This window comes from Indicator indicator, unplaced genomic scaffold (genome assembly GCF_027791375.1).
Source record: "Indicator indicator isolate 239-I01 unplaced genomic scaffold, UM_Iind_1.1 iindUn_scaffold_38, whole genome shotgun sequence".
Lineage (NCBI taxonomy): Eukaryota > Metazoa > Chordata > Aves > Piciformes > Indicatoridae > Indicator > Indicator indicator.
The window spans coordinates 404,392-427,050 of NW_026539186.1; the positions used below are offsets into that span (position 1 = coordinate 404,392).

General features: G+C 40.4%; 1 protein-coding gene across 2 annotated transcripts in view; it reads left to right on the plus strand.

Annotated features, from left to right (window-relative positions):
- Window positions 1-22,659, plus strand: part of FGGY (FGGY carbohydrate kinase domain containing) — a 142,280-nt gene that overhangs the window by 99,833 nt on the left and 19,788 nt on the right. For both annotated transcript variants that reach the window (XM_054398381.1, XM_054398380.1), the window contains 4 exons: window positions 2,134-2,281; window positions 3,958-4,032; window positions 8,448-8,568; window positions 11,942-12,036. In XM_054398381.1, coding sequence (XP_054254356.1) covers window positions 2,134-2,281; window positions 3,958-4,032; window positions 8,448-8,568; window positions 11,942-12,036 — 439 coding nt within the window. The remainder of the gene's footprint in view (window positions 1-2,133; window positions 2,282-3,957; window positions 4,033-8,447; window positions 8,569-11,941; window positions 12,037-22,659) is intronic.

Here is a 22,659-nt window from a genome sequence, read left to right on the forward strand (position 1 = left end):
CTTTGTGAAGCACCATGTTTTAGAACAGAATTTCTCTTCCTTCTCTGCTCAGTGCCTGTTTCCCCATTGAAAGAGATGGCTCCCAAAAAAAAAAAAAAAGGTCACTTGACACACACATTGTCTTTCAGCAATTTTGGGATCTTCCAACCAGAACATAATAATCATATTTGACAGCTCTCTCCCCCACTAGTTGTTTTAGATTTTAAAATCTCAACTGTTTAGATTTTTTTCCAGAAAGATACCTGCTGGCATCTTCCAGGATTCCGGAACAGATTAAACACCAAATTCTTGTTGCTTTCTAAAATTCTCTAACATAAACATAATCCTAGGCAAACTTGCATTGATTTCTTATTCTCCATTTTCAGCATAGTTTCTTTTTTTAATAGCAATAGCTTGCCCTTGACTCTGCCAGTCAAATGCAGCTGCTACTGATATCTTCTCTTAGAACTGAGTAGAAAAAGCTTATGGTGTCATACTACATACAGCACAAGCTTGGTAGAAAATGGAACTGGCAAGTGTTTGAAGGAATTTGCCAAATGAAGTGCCTTAGATCCATATCTACATGTAGGAAAGAAAACTAAAAGGTATAGGAAAAAAAAAAGTCATTCCAAGAATACGTAGATCTTAAGCATATTTGGCTCAACTGTTCTGTCAGAGCTGCACCAATGCCTAATCATTGTGAGAGTAATGGGGAAGGATGAAGAACAGATAGAAGCTGGGATGACGTCTGGTAGGTCTGTGCTTGAGTGAAGCTTTCCTTTCTTTTCCTTCCTCACAGAAAAGCCATGATTTAGACTGGAGATAAAGTGACTTTGTCCTTAGCATGTCCTGCTTATAGTACAGTCTTTAGGGATGTAGAAAACAGGGCCACTTTTACAACAAGAGGGGAAAAAATGATTGTAACCTCAAAATTATCATAATTCAGGTCCAGGAAGACACATAAAGTCCATTTTAAAGTACGTGAATAATGATGTGAATTAGTTATTTTAATGTCTTCCAAGTGTAGTTCATTTTGAATGATATCCTCTGATAGCATACACATGGTAAGGTATAATTGAAAAAACATGCAGCTGAATGGTTGGATGCAAAGTATAAATATACAGCTGCTAGCGGGTCAGAAGTCAAACTAGTAAAGCATATGCCAAATTCCCTTAGGGAGCTCATTAGTGCATGATTGAATATACATGTAGAGGCTAAATGAATATCACTGTTTGGGTCTACACTGGATGAGACAATGACTAATCAATTGTAATTAGGGTTAGATGCTATTATTGACCCACATGCCTAGAATTAAGTACCCCACTTGGAGGTTTCCAAGGAGTTGAAAAATATATAGGAATCTGTTTATGGTAGTGTGAGTGTCAGACAGAAATATTCTGAGCATTATTGCAACATTTCTCAAATGGAATGTCACTAGAGTCCTTGCAAGGTGAAGCACTGAAGAATTCACTGTTAGTCCTAAGATTGCTCTGGGTCCAGGGAAAAATCTGTGGGATACTGTGGAATTGGGTGTAGTATCTGGATTTGGATACAATCATGTTTAGGCCCATGTTTGACTCCTCCCTGAAATAGCAGCCACTTGCATTCTGTCCTCCACCCTTAGTGCTGCATCTTAACCATAACACACACTGAAATAATTATGGCTTAAAAAAGGAAAGCTGTAAGTCCAGTGCTATTGATTAATCACAGAAATCTCTAAACATTTGTAAAGGAATTTGAGTTTCATTTCTGCCTGGAATCCTCCTTATTCTCCTCTCAGCTTTCTTTTCTCTTTCTCTTGCACAGTGTCAGCACCTTTCTGTTAGAGGCAAGCATCACCAGCCCCCCAAATATCAAACAGCCCTGGCTCATCTAGGGACCTGTAGGAGTCAATGTACAAACTCAAGATCACAAATTGCCGTTATCTCCCCTCATCCTGTGGAGCTGAGGGGAGGTGCAGATAGACATCCCCACTGCCTGCACCCTGCAGTGCCATGGGCTTGGCAAGCCACTGCTTTTGCCTTTCACCCCTTTTGTTTTTGATTTGGGGTTTGCTGTTCTTTGATGGGTTTTCTGCATCTGCTGGTAGTACAAATGTTTTATGTTTGATGAATAACCTCCTTGACTCTTTTTCCAACTTGTTTTTTCTTCTAGTGCTTGCAGTATATATACATACTTGAACAGTCACCTGGATATGATTAAGAAATCTTTGCCTGTGGGTTTCCTCACTGTTGATTTACATGTTTGGCCAGATTTCCATGGTAACAGATCTCCCTTAACAGATCTGACACTAAAGGGCATGGTAAGAAACAGTCTGTCTTTGCAAAAAGGTCAATACAGGGTAAAAAAAAGAAAAAAGCCTTGGAAGGAGCTTCTTTTTTTTTTTCCCCCAGTTTTGAGCCTACTCCTCCTTAGCTATTTAAACCATCCCATAGGATTTGAGTTTCTTGCTGCATTTTGAAGTGTGCTGATGTTTCAGTAGAAAACCAGAGATCATTGTAGTTGAGGTAGCAGTGCAGCCACGTTTATTTTCTAAACATATGGGAAGTGTTGTGTGTGTCCCAGCATCTTTCATAGGAATCACATCTCAGAGCACTGACAGAGCACTTGCTGTTGTTAACTCACCTCCCTACCCAATTCTGCAATAAATTTCAACACAATTTTAGGTATGGCTGTCTGTGAATGAATGAAAATATTCTGAAGAGAAATTGCTCAATTTAAACACATAAATGTTGAGTAAATGTGGTGTATTGGGGTTGCTGGGTGGCAAATTTCAACAGAAACTGAGAATCCCCTATGTTAAGAATGCACATAGATGCTTTCATGAGTGGAAACAGGCAACCATGGTGCTTCATACACCTTTGTTCAAAGGTAAACCTGGTCTGATTCTGGCTTGTTTAAAAATTTTGGTGTTTTTTTTTTTTTTAATTCAAAGGCTTGAAATATTGTATTCTGCACAAAAAAAATTTTAGGTCATTGCAATCCAGAACTAGAAAGAACAGCATTTGGAAGCTCACCAGGGAGCTGTGCTGGGGAGGTGTTCAGGCTGTGTGGATGTTTTTCTTCACTGAAGTTCAGGGTGTTGGATCAGCTAGATCACAAGCTGGGATGTTACTGTGCAGAACCATAACAGAAGAATATCATAAGGGGGTCATTTGATGATATCAAAATACGTGGTCATTAATGCAGAAATGTACTTGAAAATGGCATGTTGTCATTGAAGTGAGCACCTCAAGCTATTCACCAGCACCAAACTCTGCTTTGTTTGAGGCTGAGGTAGAAAAGGGCGTAGGTGTAAGCACTGCAACATGTTTTAAACCACAAACCAGGAAAACATCTAAAATAAAAAGATGGTTTATCTATTTTGGGGTCCTAATAATACCTGTATTACTTTACAAAGGAATGCTACAGGAGAATGAGAATTTCCTTGGTATGGTGGCTGCATGCAAATGTTCGTAGTAGCAACATCTTTTTCTGCCACAGTTATGGCTGCCTTCAAGTCTTGCCTATGCTGATATTAATTGAGAGTAACTACAGCACAGTATTGATTTATGTCAGAGTAAAGGAGGTTAAGATATAGGCTTTAATTATTAATTGTGTTTCAGAGGTAGGTGCATGGAAAGGGGGGGAGAAATGCTTTTAAAAACTTATTTTTATGTAATAGCATTTTCATATTATTACATTAAATACATTCACAAGCAGAATCTGAGTCAGAACATAAAACTGTCAGAGCTAATCCATCTCTAATCCCATACAATCTGCTGCTTGTTCTTCACTTCTTTGCAAGGGCAAGAACAATTTATGTGGTTCTTCCTCAGACCAGGAATAACATGTTTAACATAACATTATGTGTACAGCTTACAAAAGCAGGACATAGAATTACCCCTCAATACTTGTTACAACAAGAAACCATAGAAAATGCTCAAGAGTTTTACTTTGGCTGCGTTTGTAATTGAGTCCTTTTGATCTCTGACACAGGTTGTTGGATTAACATTGTCTCGGGGTCTGGATGAACTCGCCCTTATCTACTTGGCCACAATTCAAGCCATTGCTGTAAGCCATTTTTAGTGCATAAAAGAATAAATGAATTGTCTCATGTTGTGTGGCAGACTGATCAGCCTCTTCTGCTAAACAGATTTCTAATAATAGATGAATTCACTTAATGGACTTCTTAAAGGAGCAAGATATTGTTTACCCACATTGGTGACTACTCCCTGCTGTAGGATAATCGGCAGACTAAGGAGAAAATGTTCCCTTAAAAAGTTTTCTCCGTATTACAGTTCTGTAAATGGAGCTTTTTCCTCTAGTGCAGATGTGAGGAAAGAGGCTGATGCTATATGGGGGAGTATTAACATCCCAGGCTGTCTAGAGGGAACTTGAGAGAGTGAAAAGAAAGAGCTTTGACACTGGTATGAAGGAACTTGTGCTCCCCTAAAATGCCTCTGCTTTGGATTGTTCCTAAATCCATGGGTTTCTCTGCTTGCCTGTTAGATGAGTCAGCACGCTCCCTGCCACAGCAGGTCACAGGGGGTCTATGATGCAGTTCATGACACTACAGATCCAACAGACCCCATCCTAAACCTTTTTTTGTTTTCCTGCTGCAGGACAAGCAGTTGCCTCATGTGTAGTATTTCAAACTCATGGCTATTTGCTGTAAGAGCAGACAGAAGGACCATCTTTATGAAATGGCCTCTGCTAACATGCAGAGGTAGGTAATTTTATTGCAATACTTCATTTCAGGCCTAATTTTTTCTTGAAGCTAGGGTTTCCAGTTCACAAGCACTTCTGTTTTGAAGTGAAAACCTAGGTTGAAGAAGTTGTTTTCAAACCCTGGTGTAGAGTATTTTCAGTGGGGTGTCTGTCCCCAGGCATTTGGTGACTGAAATCCAGATTCCTTTGACATCTTTTTTGTGATTTATCTTTTTTTTTTTTTTTTTAAAGAAAAAAAAGTTGGTTGAACTTGAGGTATTTTTGCAAAACATTAACAGATTGATGAATTGCGGAGTTTTCCTGACAAAACTCTGTTCAGTTGGAAAACTTCCAAACTTCTCTACTGGTTAAACAACAACTTTGCTAGGCTGGGTCAGCCATCTGGGGATATAGAGGGTGGGAGGCTGCTGTAAATCTACTGTGAATTGTACATCTTCTGTGTTAACCCTCCCTCCTGTAAAGAGAACTTAACCCCAGCCTGGAATTCAGTGCTCTGAGTCAGAGAATCATGGAATGGCTTAGGTTGGAAGGGACCTCAGAGATCATCTACTCCAACCTCCCTGCCATGGGCAGCAACACTTCTCAACTAGACTTGGTTGCCCAAAGCCTCATCCAACCTGGCCTTGAACACCCCCACAGAGTAAGCATCCACGATCTCCCTGGGCAACCTATTCCAGACTTCCACCACCCTTGTACTGAAGAATTTCTGCCTAAGATCCAGTCTAAACCTATTCTTCCTCAGCTTCAAACCATTCCCTCTTTTCCTGTCTCTAGATACCCTTATGAAAAGCCCCTCTGAAGCTCTCCTGTAGGATCCCTTCAAATACTGGAAGGCAGCTCTAAGGCCCCCACAGAGTCTTCTTTTCTTGAGGTTGAAGAACCTCAGCTCCCTCAGCCTATGCACATAGCAGAGGTGCTCCAACCATTGAATCACCGTTGTGGCCTCCTCTGGACTCACTCCAACAGCTCTGTCTCCTTATGCTGGGCACACGAGAACTGGACACGGTATTTGAGATGGGGTCTCAGAAGAGCAGAGCAAAGGGGCAGAATCCCCTCTCCTGGCCTGCTGGCCACACTCCTCTTGCTGCAGCCCAGCACACAGCTACCTTCTGGGCTGCATGAGGGCACCGCCAGCTCATGGTGAGCTTCTCATCAGCCAACACCCCCAAGTCTCTTCTATCAGCACTACTCTCAACACACTTTGCACCCAGCCTGGATTGGTGCCTGGGAGTGGCCTGACCCAGATATTTTGATCCTTTTTGAGAAGAAGGGAGCTTGGCTATACCTGATGCTTCAGTATAATCCCACCATTTAAATCAGAATGTCAGGAGAATTTCAACAATGCCAGTGACTGATACTGGCCCCTGAAAGGAACTTCCCAGTACGGAACAGGTGCCCTGTTATTATATCATGCTAATGAAGTGGAAACATTCTCTGCTGGAAATCCTGGGAAAGTCACCTATTATCTCATTATATGACACAGCTCAAATGTTAGTGTAAAATGTAAATACTGTGTTAAAGACTAAATTCAGCATCTGCATATCTTTCTGCTAGCTAATTGTGCTGATGGTGCAATTTAAGAAAAAGGCTGAACTATAGTTCTCATTGTGAGTAAATAGAAATTCTTAAAACACTATTGAAACAGTAATTGAAATGTAGACAGCAGACTTGGTTTTGAGTTGATATATTTACTAACTGCAAATGTGATACCTAGGAAATTTAATTTTCCCTCCCATCTTCCATCACTCCCCATTATAGCATCACTTTTGTTGAAGGAAACGTTTCTCTTCCAGGACAGCCCCAATCCTGTACCATTAGCTGTCTTCAATGGGTGCAAAAGAGACTTTAAACCTAAGTAAAAGTCTTGTAAAAAGTGTCAGCCTGCCCACAGAATGTTAATCTCTGGTTTTCTTTTCATCAGGAGAAGCTTTTTTTCCTCGCTTCTTATATAAAATTTGCATTTGAAGCCCCTCAATTTGCATTTTCTCCAATCCAGGATTAAATTAGTTTCCCCCTGCTCCCTACAGTGAAATAAGCCTGGCTGTAATTTAAATTGCTGCCTGAATACAATTTTCCAGGCAGGTAAACACAAAATAATTTCCACAGCAGTGCTCTTTCTCAGGGTCTTTGACGTGTGTATGTTGGGAGAGAAGTTGTTAATAACTCTGAATGTGAGCAGCAGTGAAAGAGAATATCCCCTTAACCATTCACTGCAAAATGCAGTGCAGCAGCTAGATGGATGAGAACATGGGCAGAGATATAATTGTGGCCATCAAGCCTGTTCTAAGGAGACAGACTCTTTGTAGAGCAGTTTATTTTTCCATAATTAAAATGGTGGCTGTGTGCTTTGGAAATTAGCCCTCTGTGTCAACAGGGAAACGATGGATTTAGTCAGCTGCTGCTGGGGCTGCTGAAGTTCCTCACAAGTGCTTGTCTGAAAAACCAAAATACCTTTGAAGGCCTATCCAGAATGGTGCCAGTCATTCATACTGACCATCTCCAGTCTGGTGAAAATCTGCTAGCTTCCATTTCTGGTAGCTTTTAGTTGAAAAGTTGCATGCTGCAGGCCTCTTCACAAGCTTGCAGCAGAGCAGAAAGAAAACTGTAAGGAGGGTTTTTGAAATCTGACCAGATTGTGTTTTGTGGGGAATCTACCTTCAAAGAGTCAGCTTGGTCAACGTTTTGCCTTGCTTTAGGCATTTTGTCAAATTCTGAGCTTCAAAATTAACTTCCAAGATATTATAAAGGGAATTGGTTTTGGACAAATAGTTTGTCAAAGAAATGGAAAATGTTCTTGCAAGAGGAAAGAGAGAGAAAGTTGATTTCAGTGAGGAGCTGGAGGCAAGCAAAGCAAACAGAAGGAGAAAATATTCTTTTAAAATGGCCAAGCGTTTGCTCTCATCATTTGCAGAGTGGAGTACTGAGCTCTTCAATTTAAGTGTCTCAGAATGGAGACTGTACATGAAAAGTTTAAAAATATGCCTACATTTTAGATGTTTCAGTTAATCCAGGCATGAATTGGAACATTTTATTTTGCATAGGGCAAAGGCCAAAAGAAATAGTTAAACCAATACAAAATTCTTCAGGTTTTCCTTTCTGCTGAGAAGACAGAAAATAGAGGGTTTTATTTGCTTCTTTTTTAATTCTGTTTTGCTATTTGGCTTCAGAATGGAAATCTCTGTGCTGAGAGTGATTTTCAGATGCTGTTATACAAAGTAAATAGAAGGTTTTGGTTGGGATGTCTTTGCCATGTAGGTTTTAGTTCTGGATTTGGCAATGTTCTGCATACTCTGCTGCACTTGGTCGCAAATAGCTGCTTATCACTGCTGTCAGTTTTTCCTGGGGCCCATTTCTGTGTCTTTTCTGAATCCCTGTCTCTCATCCTTGTCAGTGCTTCCCTGTTAGCCCCATTTGCCTGTGTTATTGTGAACTGCTATGTCTTCATTTCTTCAGCCAGCCCCGGGATGTTTACTGCAATATGCTGTGCCCACGTAATTCCCAATTCTTTGTGCCATTTGTTTGATTTTTTAGTTCTTAATTACAATGCCTGTCACTGGCTGGAACAGAGCAGAGGCAGTACCCCTGCAGATCTGCTCCCAGCCCTCAGGTTACTGCTCGGGGCAGTTAGTATCATCCTTTTTTTGAACAGTATCATGCTTTTTTGAGCAGTATCGTTCTTCTTAGCAAACTGTGCTGTAAGATCTGTTTGCTCTTCTGTGTTCATCTCTTCTTTTTTCTTTTTTTTCCCCCTTTTTAAGTTAGGAACAAGACATATTTTGGAAACCATGGAGGCTGCAGGGCATCGTATCAACACGTTGTTCCTGTGTGGTGGGCTGAGCAAGAACCCTGTCTTTGTGCAGATGCATGCTGACATTACTGGTAAGTTAGAGGAATTGTGGGTGAAAGAGCGTAAAACTACTCTGTTTTAGGTGGCTAAATACTTTTCTTTAGAAAAATAAATACTCTCTTTATATAGAACTGTACTTTGCTGGTTTGCCAAGAAGTGTGCAGTGAAATGTTACTTCCTGCAAGGCTGAAATTCTTGAAATTTAAAGATACTTGAATAACACTGAGATGTGATGCAAACAAAGCTCCATACTTTGTATTGTTAGAAAACAGATTTCAGGAGAAACTTCCAGCATGATTTCTAGCGTGTGGTGCTTAGACTTGCAGGGGTTTTGAGAAAGTGCAATAGGATAAAGACTTCTAATGGCATCTTTTTAACCATTATGTGTAAATTTGATGTGAGAAAGGTTTCTCACTATCATGTTTTTAAAAATTGTTCTAAATGTTCTATAGAAATTATTCCATTCAGTCAGACTGTAAGGCATTAGTTAGATGAGGATAATGGCCACTAGATTTTGTGAGCAGCATTGCTTGCGTAAGATCTGTTTTACTAAACCTTCTCTTAGTTCATCCTATTTGAATTGTTTGGCTTCTGACAATTCTTGCTCATGCTGGGCATTGTATCCATTACATTAAAGAATTCTTTTCTGAATTGCTTCCACATCTGTATCATTAATGTGATGTAAGGGACAATTTCTTCTCCTATGTGGTGTTGCATTTGGTTCTGTAGAATTCCTGATAGTTGGAAGGTGCTGGTTATGTGGTCCTTTACAAGAGGAGGTCTCAGGTTTGCATAGTATTTTTGGTCTCCCTTTAGCCTGTCGGTGCTGGACATCTTAACACATAGAATTGCTGTGGTTGGAAAAGGCCTTCGGTTGAATATTCTTGAAAAAAGGTCTGGACAAAACCCCCCAAAATTTAGTGTAAAGGGCTTGATAGAAACTTTGAATGATGTGTGTTTTGGGTATCTTTCAAATTAAGACCAGTTGAGCTGTCATGAATAAAATTTAAGGATCAGATTTGGAACATTTGGTCTGGAGCTCTAACTTGCCTTAACATCAAACCACACTTCATAGCCTGATGGAGGAAGTGAGGTGACAATATGCTTTATGTACTTACCTAAGATGAAAACAGAAATGGAGAAGCAGCAAGAATAAGGCCTGTTGCCCTTAAAATTCACTAAATAGATTGTAGTCAAAGTGACGCTTTGTGAAAATGATGTTGTCAAGTCTGTGCCTTTTCTTATAGAAGTCAAATACTTCAGATGAATTTCATCTGTGTGTAGAGTTGGGATGCTGGTTCATGATGCATAAAAGAAAAGCTCTGTGAAAAGGTATTCTGATTAAAATGTAATCAGGAGTTCTTTGACTGTATCTAATGGCCAAATGCAATTCTGTACAAAAAGGCCTTTTTGCAGTCTGGAGTTCTCCCCCATTTGTAAAATCAGTGACTGACAAGGGATGTCAGAGTTCATCTCACTGAAATGCTTTTGGTTATGTTGAACTCATTAGAGCCTATCAGATAAAATAACTAACATTCCAGGATCAATCCCCCATTCTTTCCTGAAAAGAAAAAAATCTGAATATATTATTGTTAGCTGCAAATGCCCCTGACTCAGCCATGCAGACAGCCAATAGATAATTTCGCAAGCCACTTAAAAAAGTATCTTGATCTTTTTGTTTGACTGGTAAGAATTCTGCATTCATTCTGATGATGCCAAAATGTGCAGTAAATTTTAGAGCATGCTGAAAATTGCTTGCTACCAAACAGCCATGGAGATGGGAGTCTTAGTTTCAGATGTTTTTTTGTTTTGAGTTGACCCCAGCCCTGAGCTGTGATCCACCTGAACGGAAGGGATGCTCAGATGACTGATCCTCCAGTCAGTTTTTTAAGGTGGGTTGTTTGGTCAGAGGAATTTAAGGGATGCTTTAATTACACTAGTTTGTTGTTAGTAGTCATTCTAGCAATCAAACTGTATCCAATTTCTTTCTGCATCGCTCTGCCTGTGCTAAGTGTAGGAAGAAAGGGCATAAAGCCCACTGTGGCACCTGTATACCACATGTTCATAGGGAGCTATATGCTGGTGGAACAGTGCAAAGATAACATCACAGAATGCTCTGGGTTGGGAAGGGACCTCCAAAGGTCATCTTGTCCAGCTCCCTCTACCTGCTGCCTGGGATGAAGGTGAATTTGCTTTGTATCAATAATTGTTTCTTACATTAATGATTTTCTTTCTCATTTTGAAAAGTGTACATTTGCCTTTTCCTCTCTAGGAGTTGTTCATAGCTCACTTTAAATCTTCTTCCAAGTTTCAGCTCCTTCTAATCTTACGGTTGGCTCTCAAGAGCAGCATTTGGTGGGGGGGGCATAGTACCATCAAGGCTATTCCCTTGGGAGGGAGGAAAGCCTTCCCACCACTCTGTGTTTGCATCATCAGTCACTGAATGAAATTATCTCAGTAATGAAAACTTAGCCACATGCCAAGTACTGTAGAAATATTAATTTTTTTGGCTTAGTGAGGATAAACATCTAAATTGCAGCTAGAAAAGTATTTAGGCCTGTGCTATTGTTTTAGATTTTTAAGGAGAATTAAGAGGGCAGGCTGATTTTTTCATTTATTATTCTTTTTCCTGCTGTTTTTACATCAATAGTGCAGGTCTCAGAAAATTTTTGTGTGAACTGAGGGTAAATATGTTCATATGGGACCCACAAGTGACAAAACAATAACATTTAATTCTGCTGCACAATATATAGTTTGCTTTTCCAGTGGCTTAATCTCTTTTTTTTTTCTTTTTAGTTTCTTGCACAATTTAGGAGTCAAGGTTTCTCTTCTGATGTGTGGTGTGACTGGTGTATAGCATGCTCTCTATGATTCTTATTTCATGCATACCTTGTGAATATTTACTAGTCATATTTTCATGGCTTCCAGCGAAACCAGACAGGCTTTGTTGATGCATATTTAAAAACAAACACAAGCAATATTTTTTTTTTTGGGGGGGGAGGGGGTGCCTTGCAAAAGAAAGAAGAAGGATACCATCCTGTTTTCCCCTCCAGGTCAACTTTTAATAGGCATGTGGGTTTGAAGGGTGTGGGTAACAGGTTTCTACCAAACCCTTTCAGATAAATAGCCAGTGTCAGAGATCTGGGGAGTTGTTCTTTGTGTGCTTTATGGTCTCTGACATTATTTTGCTGAAATAGTTTCACTTAACTTCTGCATTTTTCTTGGAGCCTGGAACTACAGAGATTAACACTAACGTACGGTAGCTGTGATTGGAATTGTGAACGTGGTTTTTCAAGTCCTTTTGATTCTTTTTTCTTTGTCTGTTTTTGCTTTAATTATTTATTGTGTGGCTAGTGCAGTACTGCTGTATTCTTCCTAACAGAGGTGTGGCTTTTTCTTGTGTAGGCAAGCCTGTTGTCCTGTCCAAAGAAGTGGAATCTGTTTTGGTGGGTGCTGCTATTCTTGGAGCTTGTGCTTCTGGGGATTTTGCATCTATACAGGTATGCAGTACCTGGTGGCTTGGGGTTGGGGTTTTTTTCAGTGCTAATGTGTTTTACACTTCGACGTTTGGCACCGTGCACTTGAATTCAAGTGGAAAAGTTTGTACCTTCTGCACAGCCAGACAGGAGCCAGCATTGCTTTCTCTCCACCCTCTTTTTAACTCCATACGCCTAATTTCACAGACAGAAGACAAATGAACCTTCAAAACAACTAAATAACATACAGAGTTTGTGTTTTGACTGTAGGGATGTGCAGGTTGAAGCTGCTGTCTGAAACTAGGCCCTGTAATTTTATAGACAAAAAAGGGACTTTGTCAAGGCTGAAGAAGGTCACACTTTCATCTCAGTTATATTTGTCCTACTTTCCTTTATACTGAGGAATGTTAAGCATAAAACCCAACATAGCACTATTTGTGCAGTAAAGAAATGACACACCTATACCTCGTGTCCCACCCACATTCAATGCAGAGTTAATAATGAGGATGGAATTTCATGTTTATTCATGTTATTTCGATCTAGTAACAGTTGTAAAAGTAGCAGTAAAGCTTTTATATTCATTGGATCCACCAAAGCCTAACTGAGCTGCATTTGTGTAAAAAAACATCAGTATTGAAAAACCCAAAAGAGGGTCTGAATGCCCAAAATCATGCCTATATTCCCACCTGGCAATTCCACTAATATAAGACACCCTTTCCTCCTGCTATAGATGGTCACCGCATCAAATTAGACAAAATTAGTTATCAGGATGGTCCCTAGATAGATTTTTCTTTATAAAATCAGGCAGATGAAAATGTAAATGAAATTTTGAATGAAAAACTTAACTGAATGTATATTCTGAATAGGGAAGGTGAGCTTCTTAAACTAGTTAAATTGATGCAGTTCCACTGCAATCAATAAACAGCCCAACATAAGCTGAGGAACTGGGCTGTGTTTGGCATTTTTCCACACATGAAATTTCCAAATGTGAATATTCTGCAGTGCTGTGTAGGTTAGCAGGAAGAGCAGTTTCCTTTCATAAGAATTTTTCCATTCAGATGAATCCTGTTGCAACAAATACAGAGTTAATAATTCTAGTGCTTGTGAGGAGAAAATGTTCTGATGAATGCCTTTTCAATAGCCTTTTTGGTGATTAGTTCTCACTTACGTGTTAATCTTCTGCCTTCAAATATATAGATGTTTCATTCCAAGTTTAAGATGTTTTCCACTAATATGCAAAACCTGAACATCTCAAAACTGATTTTACCAAGCATGTCTTTATAATAATTAGAAAAAATCTAATGTGGTATGTGTTTAGGTAATTTTGATGCATTTAGTTTTTAACCCTGCCCTCACATATAAAAATATTTCAGGAGTATATGCAGTAATGTCATAGAATGGCTTAGGTTGGAAGGGACCTCAAAGATCATCTACCCAGACTTCCCTGCCATGGGCAGGGACACCTCCAAATAGACCTGGGTGCTCAAGGCCTCATCCAGCCTGGTCATGAACACCCTCAGGAACGAGTCATACGCAACCTCCCTGGGCAACCTATTCCAGACTTCCACCACCCTTGCACTGAAGAACTTCTTCCTAAAATCCAGCTTCAAACCATACCCTTTTTCCTGTCTCTAGACAGTCTTATGAAAAGCCCCTCTACAGCCTTCCTGTAGGATCCCTTCAGGTATTGGACGGCAGCTCTAAGCTGTGCTCTGAGTCTTCTCCAGGCTGAACAACGCCAGCTCCTGCAGCCTATCCTCATAGCGGAGGTGCTCCCATGCTCAACTCGTCTTTGTGGCCCTCCTCTAGACTCACTCCAGCAGTTTTGTGTCCTTCTTATGCTGGGAACACCAGAACTGGACGCATAATTCGAGATGGGGTCTCACCAGAGCAGAGTAAAGGGGCAGAATCCCCTCCCTTGACCTGCTGGCCACACTTCTGATGCAGCCCATGTGTCTATAGGTCAGTCTGCACAGCATGCCGTGGCAGAAATCTTTTTCAGTGAAGCTGGATCCTTTCAACCATCCATGTCACAGATTTTTTAATTTTGAAAGTGTTTGCTCTATTGCTGTTATATGTTAGCAAATACCTGTCTCTGGTTGTGGGAATGGTTCTTTAGTTTAAGTACAGAGCAGGTTCTTCCTGGTGTAAACTGCTCCTAAGGGTTTATCTGTGACTATCAGGAGTTGGACTTCATGACTCCTTATGCTCCTTTCTAATTTCTGCCAAAATCAAGTGACTTAATACCAGGTTGGATAAGGCCTTGAGCAGCCAAGTCTAGTTGAGAGGCATCCTTGCCCATAGCTGGAAAGTTGGAGTAGATGATATCTGAGGTCCCTTCCAACCTAAGCCATTCTATAACAGAAAAAGAAAAAGAGTAAAGAGAAATTGCAGCCCAGTGTTTTCCCAGACACAGCCTTTGCCTTTGTCAGTGCTTCAGCAGCTGTTTGTGTAAGGTCTGGTTCCAGTCAGCAGGAGAGTTTCTTTTTGTTTCATTCAGTTACAGGTCAAGCCCATGGGCTTCCCTGGGATCTCTCTGAAACTGAAAAGGGAAACTACTGCTAGTATACATCCCCTTGGGCATTTGTAGCATGTTTCTTTCCATCACACTGCCTGTGGTGATGACTGGGAGCCAGGTGAGGCCCTGAATCCTATCCAGGATGCCACAACGTCTCTGCAGTGTGAAGAAACCACACACTAAGTGTTTTGCTTAGTGTGTGTTCAGAAACTTGTTGTTAGAGGTGTCACCTATGGCAATATCAGTTTTGTCATGCAGCAAAGATGTTATATTATGTAAAAATATTTTTTTAAAGAGTTCAGCTACATGGGATCAAGAAACCAGAACCTGAATAAAAGTATTTTGTAGGAACAGGGAGGCATAAATGCATATCTAGCATTACAGTTCAGTTGCCTTCTCTGACATCTTTTTTTCCTAACACATCTTTCAAAACAATCCTTTCTTAGAGGTGCTGCTGCAAACATGCAGCATCATTGTAGTCTTTGCAAATAATAGAGGTTATTATGTATCCTCTAATAGATGGTTCATGCTTAATTATTGTGCTTTCCAAAGCTCTTTGTTTGTTCAGTCTAATAATAAGGAGAAAATTGTGGGGTTTTTTTAACCAATAACCTCTTTCCTTATGTCTATGGTTGTTTGAAGGGGAAATTTTACTGTGTTTGTCCCAATAACTGGTCACATTTCTCAGAATGATTTTTTGGACATTTCCACTCAATGTCAAAATCAAAACACTTAAAAGCTATCTGGTTTTCAGGGGTTGGCTGTGCTCCATTTTCTAAAACTCAGACATCTTTAGGACAGCTTAGAAATAGCACTCAAAGCCAGGATCCCTCAAAATCACTTCTGATAAACTTATTCTGGCTTTAACAGGCTCTGCCGACAAAAAGGGCTGGCTGCTGAACAGACACCCAAAACCTGCTAGTGATAAGCAGAGGCAGTAGTGCTGCCAGGGAATCTTGCGTGGAAGTATGTGCAAGTGTGCTGCGTACTGTGTGCACAGTGAGGGATGCTTCAGGAGCCTGCAGAGTCAGGCTGCATGCTGCAGGGGTGTAACCTGTATTATGTGTTGGAGCTGACCTGTGTCAGTTGTAGGGGTTTGGGCACGGAGCAGCCACCTCAGTGTCACTGCTCTGGCTGTCTGCTCTTCTCTTAAAAGTCTGGACACACAGACAGTGTCCTCAGAATCTACCAGGGCATCACTTTTCAACAGAGGAGGAAAAGATGGGTCATCTGGGGAAGATCCAGCTGCATGGTAACCTTATATAGTAATTAGTTAGGCTTTATTTAGCTTGACAGTGAAGAAACACATTGGAAATGGATGGTATTTCCTTAGGGGTTAAGCATGTGGCTGTGGTAGCTGCTGTTACCCTCATACTCCTATACTATCCTGATGCTTAGTCCTGTGGCATCCATCACTGGGATTTGGAAATGGGGAGGTATCTGATTCAGAGAGACATGGGAGAATGGATTTTTCAAGGACAGGCAGCTTAGTTACCTACACTCCATGGCACAATGGACCCAGTCAGTAGAGGTCATGAGAGGATTCTCACCCTTCACTTTGTTGGGCAGTTGGTCCTAGTGGTTGGAACACTACAGAGCTTTTCCTCTATCCTTTGGTGTCCCTGAATAAGTCTCTTCTCACAAAGAAACAAGCACCAGCATATCTCCTACTCTTTTCTCTTTCTACACTAAAGCAGTGACTATTTGCAGCATGCAGCATTTTGTTCTAATTCTTAATTTTCATATCTTCTTATTAATTTTTGAGTGATCTCTGGGGTAAAGATTTTCATGCTTTCTGTTGATGATGTCTGTATTAGTGCCAAAAGTCTCAGGATGCTGAACCTTTACCAAGAAGCATTGGAAATGAAGATTACTGCAAAATTCCTAAGTGTGCAGGTTAATTTTCTTGATTCTAGTGTGGTTTTAAAAGCTCAAGCCCCTTGAAGCTGCCATTTCATCTTTAGGTAATTCTATCAAGGAAAGATTTATAACCTCCATCTCTCATGCCTGGTCACCATATGTTGTTGCTTCAAAGAATGTTGGCTTCCCTATTTTCCTCTTCATTTACTCTCCCTGCATTTTTCTCTTCTGTGGTAAAACTGAATTAAAACAATTGGTCTATCCAAAACCAAAACTCAGGGTGGTAAGTTCTCCCCCATTTCAGCTTTTGGTTATTTAGGGGAGAAAAGTCTTCTGAATTTCTTCTTGCAATCTGAGTTATCTTTTCATTTGCCCCTCCAAATGCTTACACCCTTTTGCTTTTTAGTGGTTTTGCTGTGTCTTGATTGTTGTGCCTGTGAGCTGTCAGGCAGCCTGGCTGGGTGGCAGAGGGCAGCACTGTTTGACATAAAGAATTTTGAAGTAGACAACTGTATGTTCAGGTTTGAGATTTCAGAAGTATCTGCTGCATTGAATGAAATAAACCTTACTAGTTTAGATGGGTCAATGCATTGTAGCTATTCCTTTCATGCTGAGCAGCAGGATCCTGGTTTTCTATGCGATTGTTTCTGAAGTAAAAATATAGTTTCCGGTTTAGCAAGCCAGCAATTCCTTCTCAGTAAAAATGTTCAATAAATAAATGTCAAAGTTTCCAGTATATCCTCGTTACTCTGCCTCACTTGCATGTAATTGAAAATGGGAAGAAGGTGCTGTTTGATTTGGCAGCCATCCAGCTCATTTTTTTGGATAACTTACTCTTTGGGACAAAGCTGTACACCAGGGAGCGCGATTATTGCCATATAAAATCCTGCAGCCCACTGACTATTCCTTAATTGCATATTAAAGCAATTAATAAAATTCCCTCTATGAAACTAGATTACCAGATTTATTTTGGATTTGCTATCTTCTTGTGAGTCATCATTACTGGCCAACATGGAAGAGAAGAGGCTTTGTGTAATTTATCCTAATACACTAGACTGGTAGCATTACAACCGGCTTTCTCTAGTCGTTTTTGGTGTAAAATACTGAGCTGTAAATTAGAGGCTACATGATTTTTGGGGGGTACAAAAGTGACTTTTAAGGGAGGCATAGTCTTTTCTTTATTAGTTTTGGTTGCATGCATGTAGGTGGTATGTTCAGAAAAAATCTATGGAAAAGTTTTTTCATTGTTTTTACAAAGTGGATTGGAGGTGAAATAAATGAAGATGAGCTGGATCCTCTAGGAAGAGGTGTTAGGTAATTACCTAACATGGATCATCTGAATTATTTAGCAGCTGACCAACTGAAGTAACCCTTAGCTACAGTTTGCATCCCTGGAAGCAGCCCTGGAAGTTCTGTGGATCATGGTCACCTGGCTCACTTTCAAGACAACAGGCAGAGAGTCTATAGCTACAAGGGAGATATATTACAGAGAGGGGTTTGAAGTTGTGAGGGTGCAGAGGAAATGATTCACTTACAGCTCTGTGTGAAAGGAACTCAAAGAGTTTTGTTTGTGCACTGCTTGGTTATGCTTGATTTAATTGACATCCCCTCTCAGTCATGTAAGGAAGTTGTTGGGTGGTGTAACAGAGGATAAAATCAAATAACAAACCTCACATAGCAGAGGCTTAATAAAGACCAGCCAGGAGGAGGATGTGAGATGCAGTGTATTTGTCTCTTCACAATGACAATATTACAGGTTGTCATGAATGTAAAGAAGCTCTTCAGTGCAACAGTCAGTCTACAGCCTTGGTACTGGATCAGCTGGCAGTTGTAAATAGGCAGCATTTCATAAGAACACACATAAGTAGTACCAGGCCATACTCAACATTTCTGCTGACAGAACTGGAGGGGATTTAGGCTATTTCCATTTCTGGATCAGTCTCTTGTGTAATTTTGTTCCACTTATTTCAATGGATGTGCTACAGTTGATGATCTGATCCTCTATTCCTCTTCCAAAGCATTACCTGTCAGGTCATGGACTGAAATTAATACCAGTGGCCTGTTGATTTCCATATTTTCAAAAGCAGGAACCAAGTGAAAGATCAGGGATGGGACAGGTTTTTTCCTTAGAAATGGTAATAACTTGGGAAAGCAAAAGAGGAAATAAAATGAGTTCTCCCTGTTGAGTTAGGGAATGTTGCCTTCCCTCATCTCATTAAAAATTCAAAGCACTCTTGTTTTTGAGCAGGGTGAATTAGTAATTAAGTGCTATAATCAACTTGTGTAAACATAATATTGAAGGAGAGCAGCAAATTATTCATTTCATTGGCTTGCCTTACTCCATTAATGCACCTTTTAGTAAAGGCCTTCCTCCTGTGCTGGGATGTGAGGGTTTTTTTAATCCTGTTCCTTTAATCAGAGGATTTTGGAACAGCAGAGGAAGGAGATGGCTGTTCTCAGGCATCCTGCTGCACACAAGCAGTGTGTTAAGGCACTGTGATTGTGCCTGCCTTTTCTTCAAAGCTCCAGGTTTGGACGTGTAGAGTTGGAGCATAAAGTTCAGTGGAGACTGTGGTTGGGCAGGGCTAGGTGACAGCTGTTGGTTTTCTGAGCAGTGTGCTGGCTGAGTATGGCCTCTTCACCTAAGTGAAGTTTTACAGATTCCTTCCTGGACTATATATGATGAGTCTCAATTCACAGGACATGTGCTCCATGAAAAAATGACTTTACATTTCAGTACATCTATAGCTATATATCTACTGTTAGAGACAATAGTCTGATGGTGAAAAGAGCTAAATTTTCGCAGGCCATCCCTTTGTTGTTCTCTCACTTATGACTGGCAGCAAAGTTACCAAGGGGTGTCATGGACAGTTCATGGTGTGGACTCTTCTGCTTGCTGAGAACCAAACTGTTTTCCACATAAGCAGCTAAGTGGTTCACTGGCTGTGGAGTATATTTACAGCTAACCAGGTGTGGACTCAAAGCAGTGATTAGGCAGTACAAGTCTCTCTTCACCTCTTTCCTTGGTGATTTGACACTGAAAATACATCTTTGCCTAATTGAAAGGGTTTTTTTTTCTTGTGTAACAAAGTTAGATTCAATATGGCATGCATGAAACCACTAAGATACTGGCAATGCCTTTGGCTTTTGTATAGAGTCAGCTGCCTTCTTACCAGAAATCTGCAGAGAAATATAGATGAGAGAGAAAAATTAAAAGGCAGTGATTTGATGGCCACTGTCCAGTTCCTTGTGGCCTAGAGTTTATGGTACAAAGAGTGCCTTTTTAGTTAGCATATTTTGGCCTCACTGTCAGAAGTCTTTGCAGTTAGGGTAAAAAGCAGATGAATCACAACTACTCTTTTGCCCTAAGGATGATCCTTCTGTATTAAAGCTGAGAAATACAAACGCTTGTCTGTCTCAGTCAAGCACAGAATGAGCTTTCAATCAGTTTGAGAGTGTGACTTTTTAATTTTTTTTTCACTTTTCAAGCCACAATAAATATACAGAAGCATTTCTTCTTTCTTTCAGCTGACTTCGGTGGACAGTATTTCCATGTGATTGGAAATCCTTTCTTGGTGGGAGTTTAATCACACATACAAGCCCCACCACTTAGAGGGTCAAGCAGCTGAGATGTGGCTGTAGCTGATAGCATGATGCTTTCACAAAAGTGCTAAGAAAAGTACCCTCTGCCTTGTTGCTGTTTACTGACATGTGATACGGGTTGACATCTGTTGCCCTTCTCATTTGAGGACTGTTTGCTTTACTAACTTTAACATTTCCACATTGCTATGCTGCTGAAGTGCAGATACACAAATCTCCTTGGAGTCCCCAGGGTCCTTTTATGAGAAGCAGAGCTGCTTTCATTTGATATCATCCTGCTGGCTGCCTTTTATATTGGAGCTGAGAGAGATAACTCTGTTGCTGTTACATGTTCGTGGTGGAGTGCAGTGTCTAATGCTATATGTTGTCATGCATTTGATGTATTACCAGATCAGTACATGCTGTAGAGTAGTGTTTGGTTCATTGTCACATCAGATGATTTGTTGTCAGTTTATATCACTTGAAATTATTACAGGTAAAAACTTGTCTAAGAAAATGTCAAAGTTTGTTGTAGCAGGTCATATAGCTACTGAAATGACAGATGATCTTAGCCCATAATCCTAATGCAGGATTCTCAGTTAATGTAAATCAGCATTGCTCCAGGATTTCAGAGGAGTGACACCAGTTTACTCCAGTGCCCTGATCCAATCAAGCACTTAGGTACATCATCTAACTTTCAAGAAGGCAAGAAGCTCAGTTGAAGATAAGCAGGGCTGCCCATGTGCTGAAGTACTTTACTGGATCAGAGCCCAAACAGGAATCTGACACACAGCTCACTGGTAGATGACACATCTTGAAATGATAAAGGCTGTTAGAGCTCTCCCTATTGCTCCAGATTATTAGCCATTCAGAAACAAGTTGTGGATGCTTTAGGTAATAGGATACAAAGGCAGCATCTTTCCTTAAGTGTTGTCCTTTTGTGGAAACTTAGCATGCTCCCTTTTAAATGTCATCCAGTCCACCAACCTTCAGCTTTGGAATTTCTCAGTAACCCTTTAATGGCAAGGAAAGGCAGCCACAGAAAGGCAGCATGGAGTGTTGGCTATAACAGAACTAACCATTGCCTTTAGCTCAGTGTTTGGCACAGAAATGCTAATGCTGGAGGCAACATTCTCAGAAATCCAGTACTTAAAGATGAGGCTGTATTATTTTTTCCTCTAAAGTAGATGGTTTAATGGGATCCCACACTAATGAAATGAAAGGAAACATGGCCTTTCATTTGGGCATCGGTGGAAGGAGATGGGGCTGCGTGTGTTGGGATATCAGTGTGACTTGCCTGTTTATTAATTCTGTCTGAGGGTAGAGAAAAAGACTTTATTACTTTTCACATTTATGAGGATGGACTGAAAAGGTAAAACTGCTTGAATGAGTAAAGAAATCTGTTTAATCCTCTGTCTTTGTGCTGAAGGTGTAGCAGGCTTTGCATGTTGGCAGAGCTCCACTGACTTCACCCAAGTTCTGTGTCTCGCCTGCATGCACCTCATTGCTGCATCAGAAGCAACCCTATGGATGTAAATGTCATCTCTTCTCTCAGCTCAACACATACATCGCCCTGTCTTCTAGCTTCTAATGGACTCACAACAGCTGATGTTGGCAAAGAATAAGATTCAGCACTTTGTTAGTCTGCAGAAATTGAGACTCTTACTAAACCAATGGTATCCTTCTCATCTGTCAGTAAGTCCAAGACCTGGCAAGCAGGAGCAAATATGCCAACTAGAATAGGTCAGGTTCTGCTGCTGAGTGTTTGTGTAACAAACCATGAAATGACCATGGTGGAGTTTGTCTAAGGAGATGTACAATTAGTTGATTTTTTTTTTTTCCCAAAGAGACCAAGACTAAGATCAGCTTGTAGAAGTTTAATAGTACCACAACCTTAGAGATTTTTACAGCTGTCTGGCCCTGCCTTTTCTTGAGCAAAACTATAAATATGAAGAAACCATAAATGTGTCTTAGTAGATAGATTTTTTTTTTCCAAATGCACTGTGATCCATCTCCTTTCTATTTTAAGGACAGATTTTTATCCACATGCTCAAGAGACATGGCTGAAGTCATTTGGACCTTGGACTCCCCTTCTGTCCAGGCCATTTAAGCAGGGAAAAATGTGATGGCAATACTTTATAGGAAAGATGAGTACAAAGGAGGGTACCATGAATCCTTTGTAACTGTCCATAGCCAGTAAGGTCTCTTTCGGAGCGTGTCTTGTTTAAATGATGTTCAGGATGTCAAACTAGTTAAGGTCTCTCTGCCCTCACCTCTTCAGTAGCTGAGCAGAACAACCTTCAAGTTATGCACTAGAGAATTGGAAACTCAATCTGGCTGCATTGTGAGATTAATTTTCCATCTGGGATTTGCACTCTTGCTATGTCAGCACAGGGGATCAGACTGTTCTGTGGCAAAGCACAAGCCTCTAGAGTCACAGTACTAGCTGTCTGAAATGCTTGAGGGTTTTTCACAATACACTTTTTGAAGGACATTGGGATCACTTAGTTGTGGGATTCAATGCCACTAGAACATATCTTTGCCACCCTGAGTTGGAATAAGTTTTATAACTTTCAGTACTGTGTCATCTTTCCTCCTAAAGATGTCTAGAGGAGCTTGTTCCTCAAAATTGGCCCTATCTGTCTAGTTTAACAAGACTCTGTTTGCTATATAGGCATTTCCAATAAGTT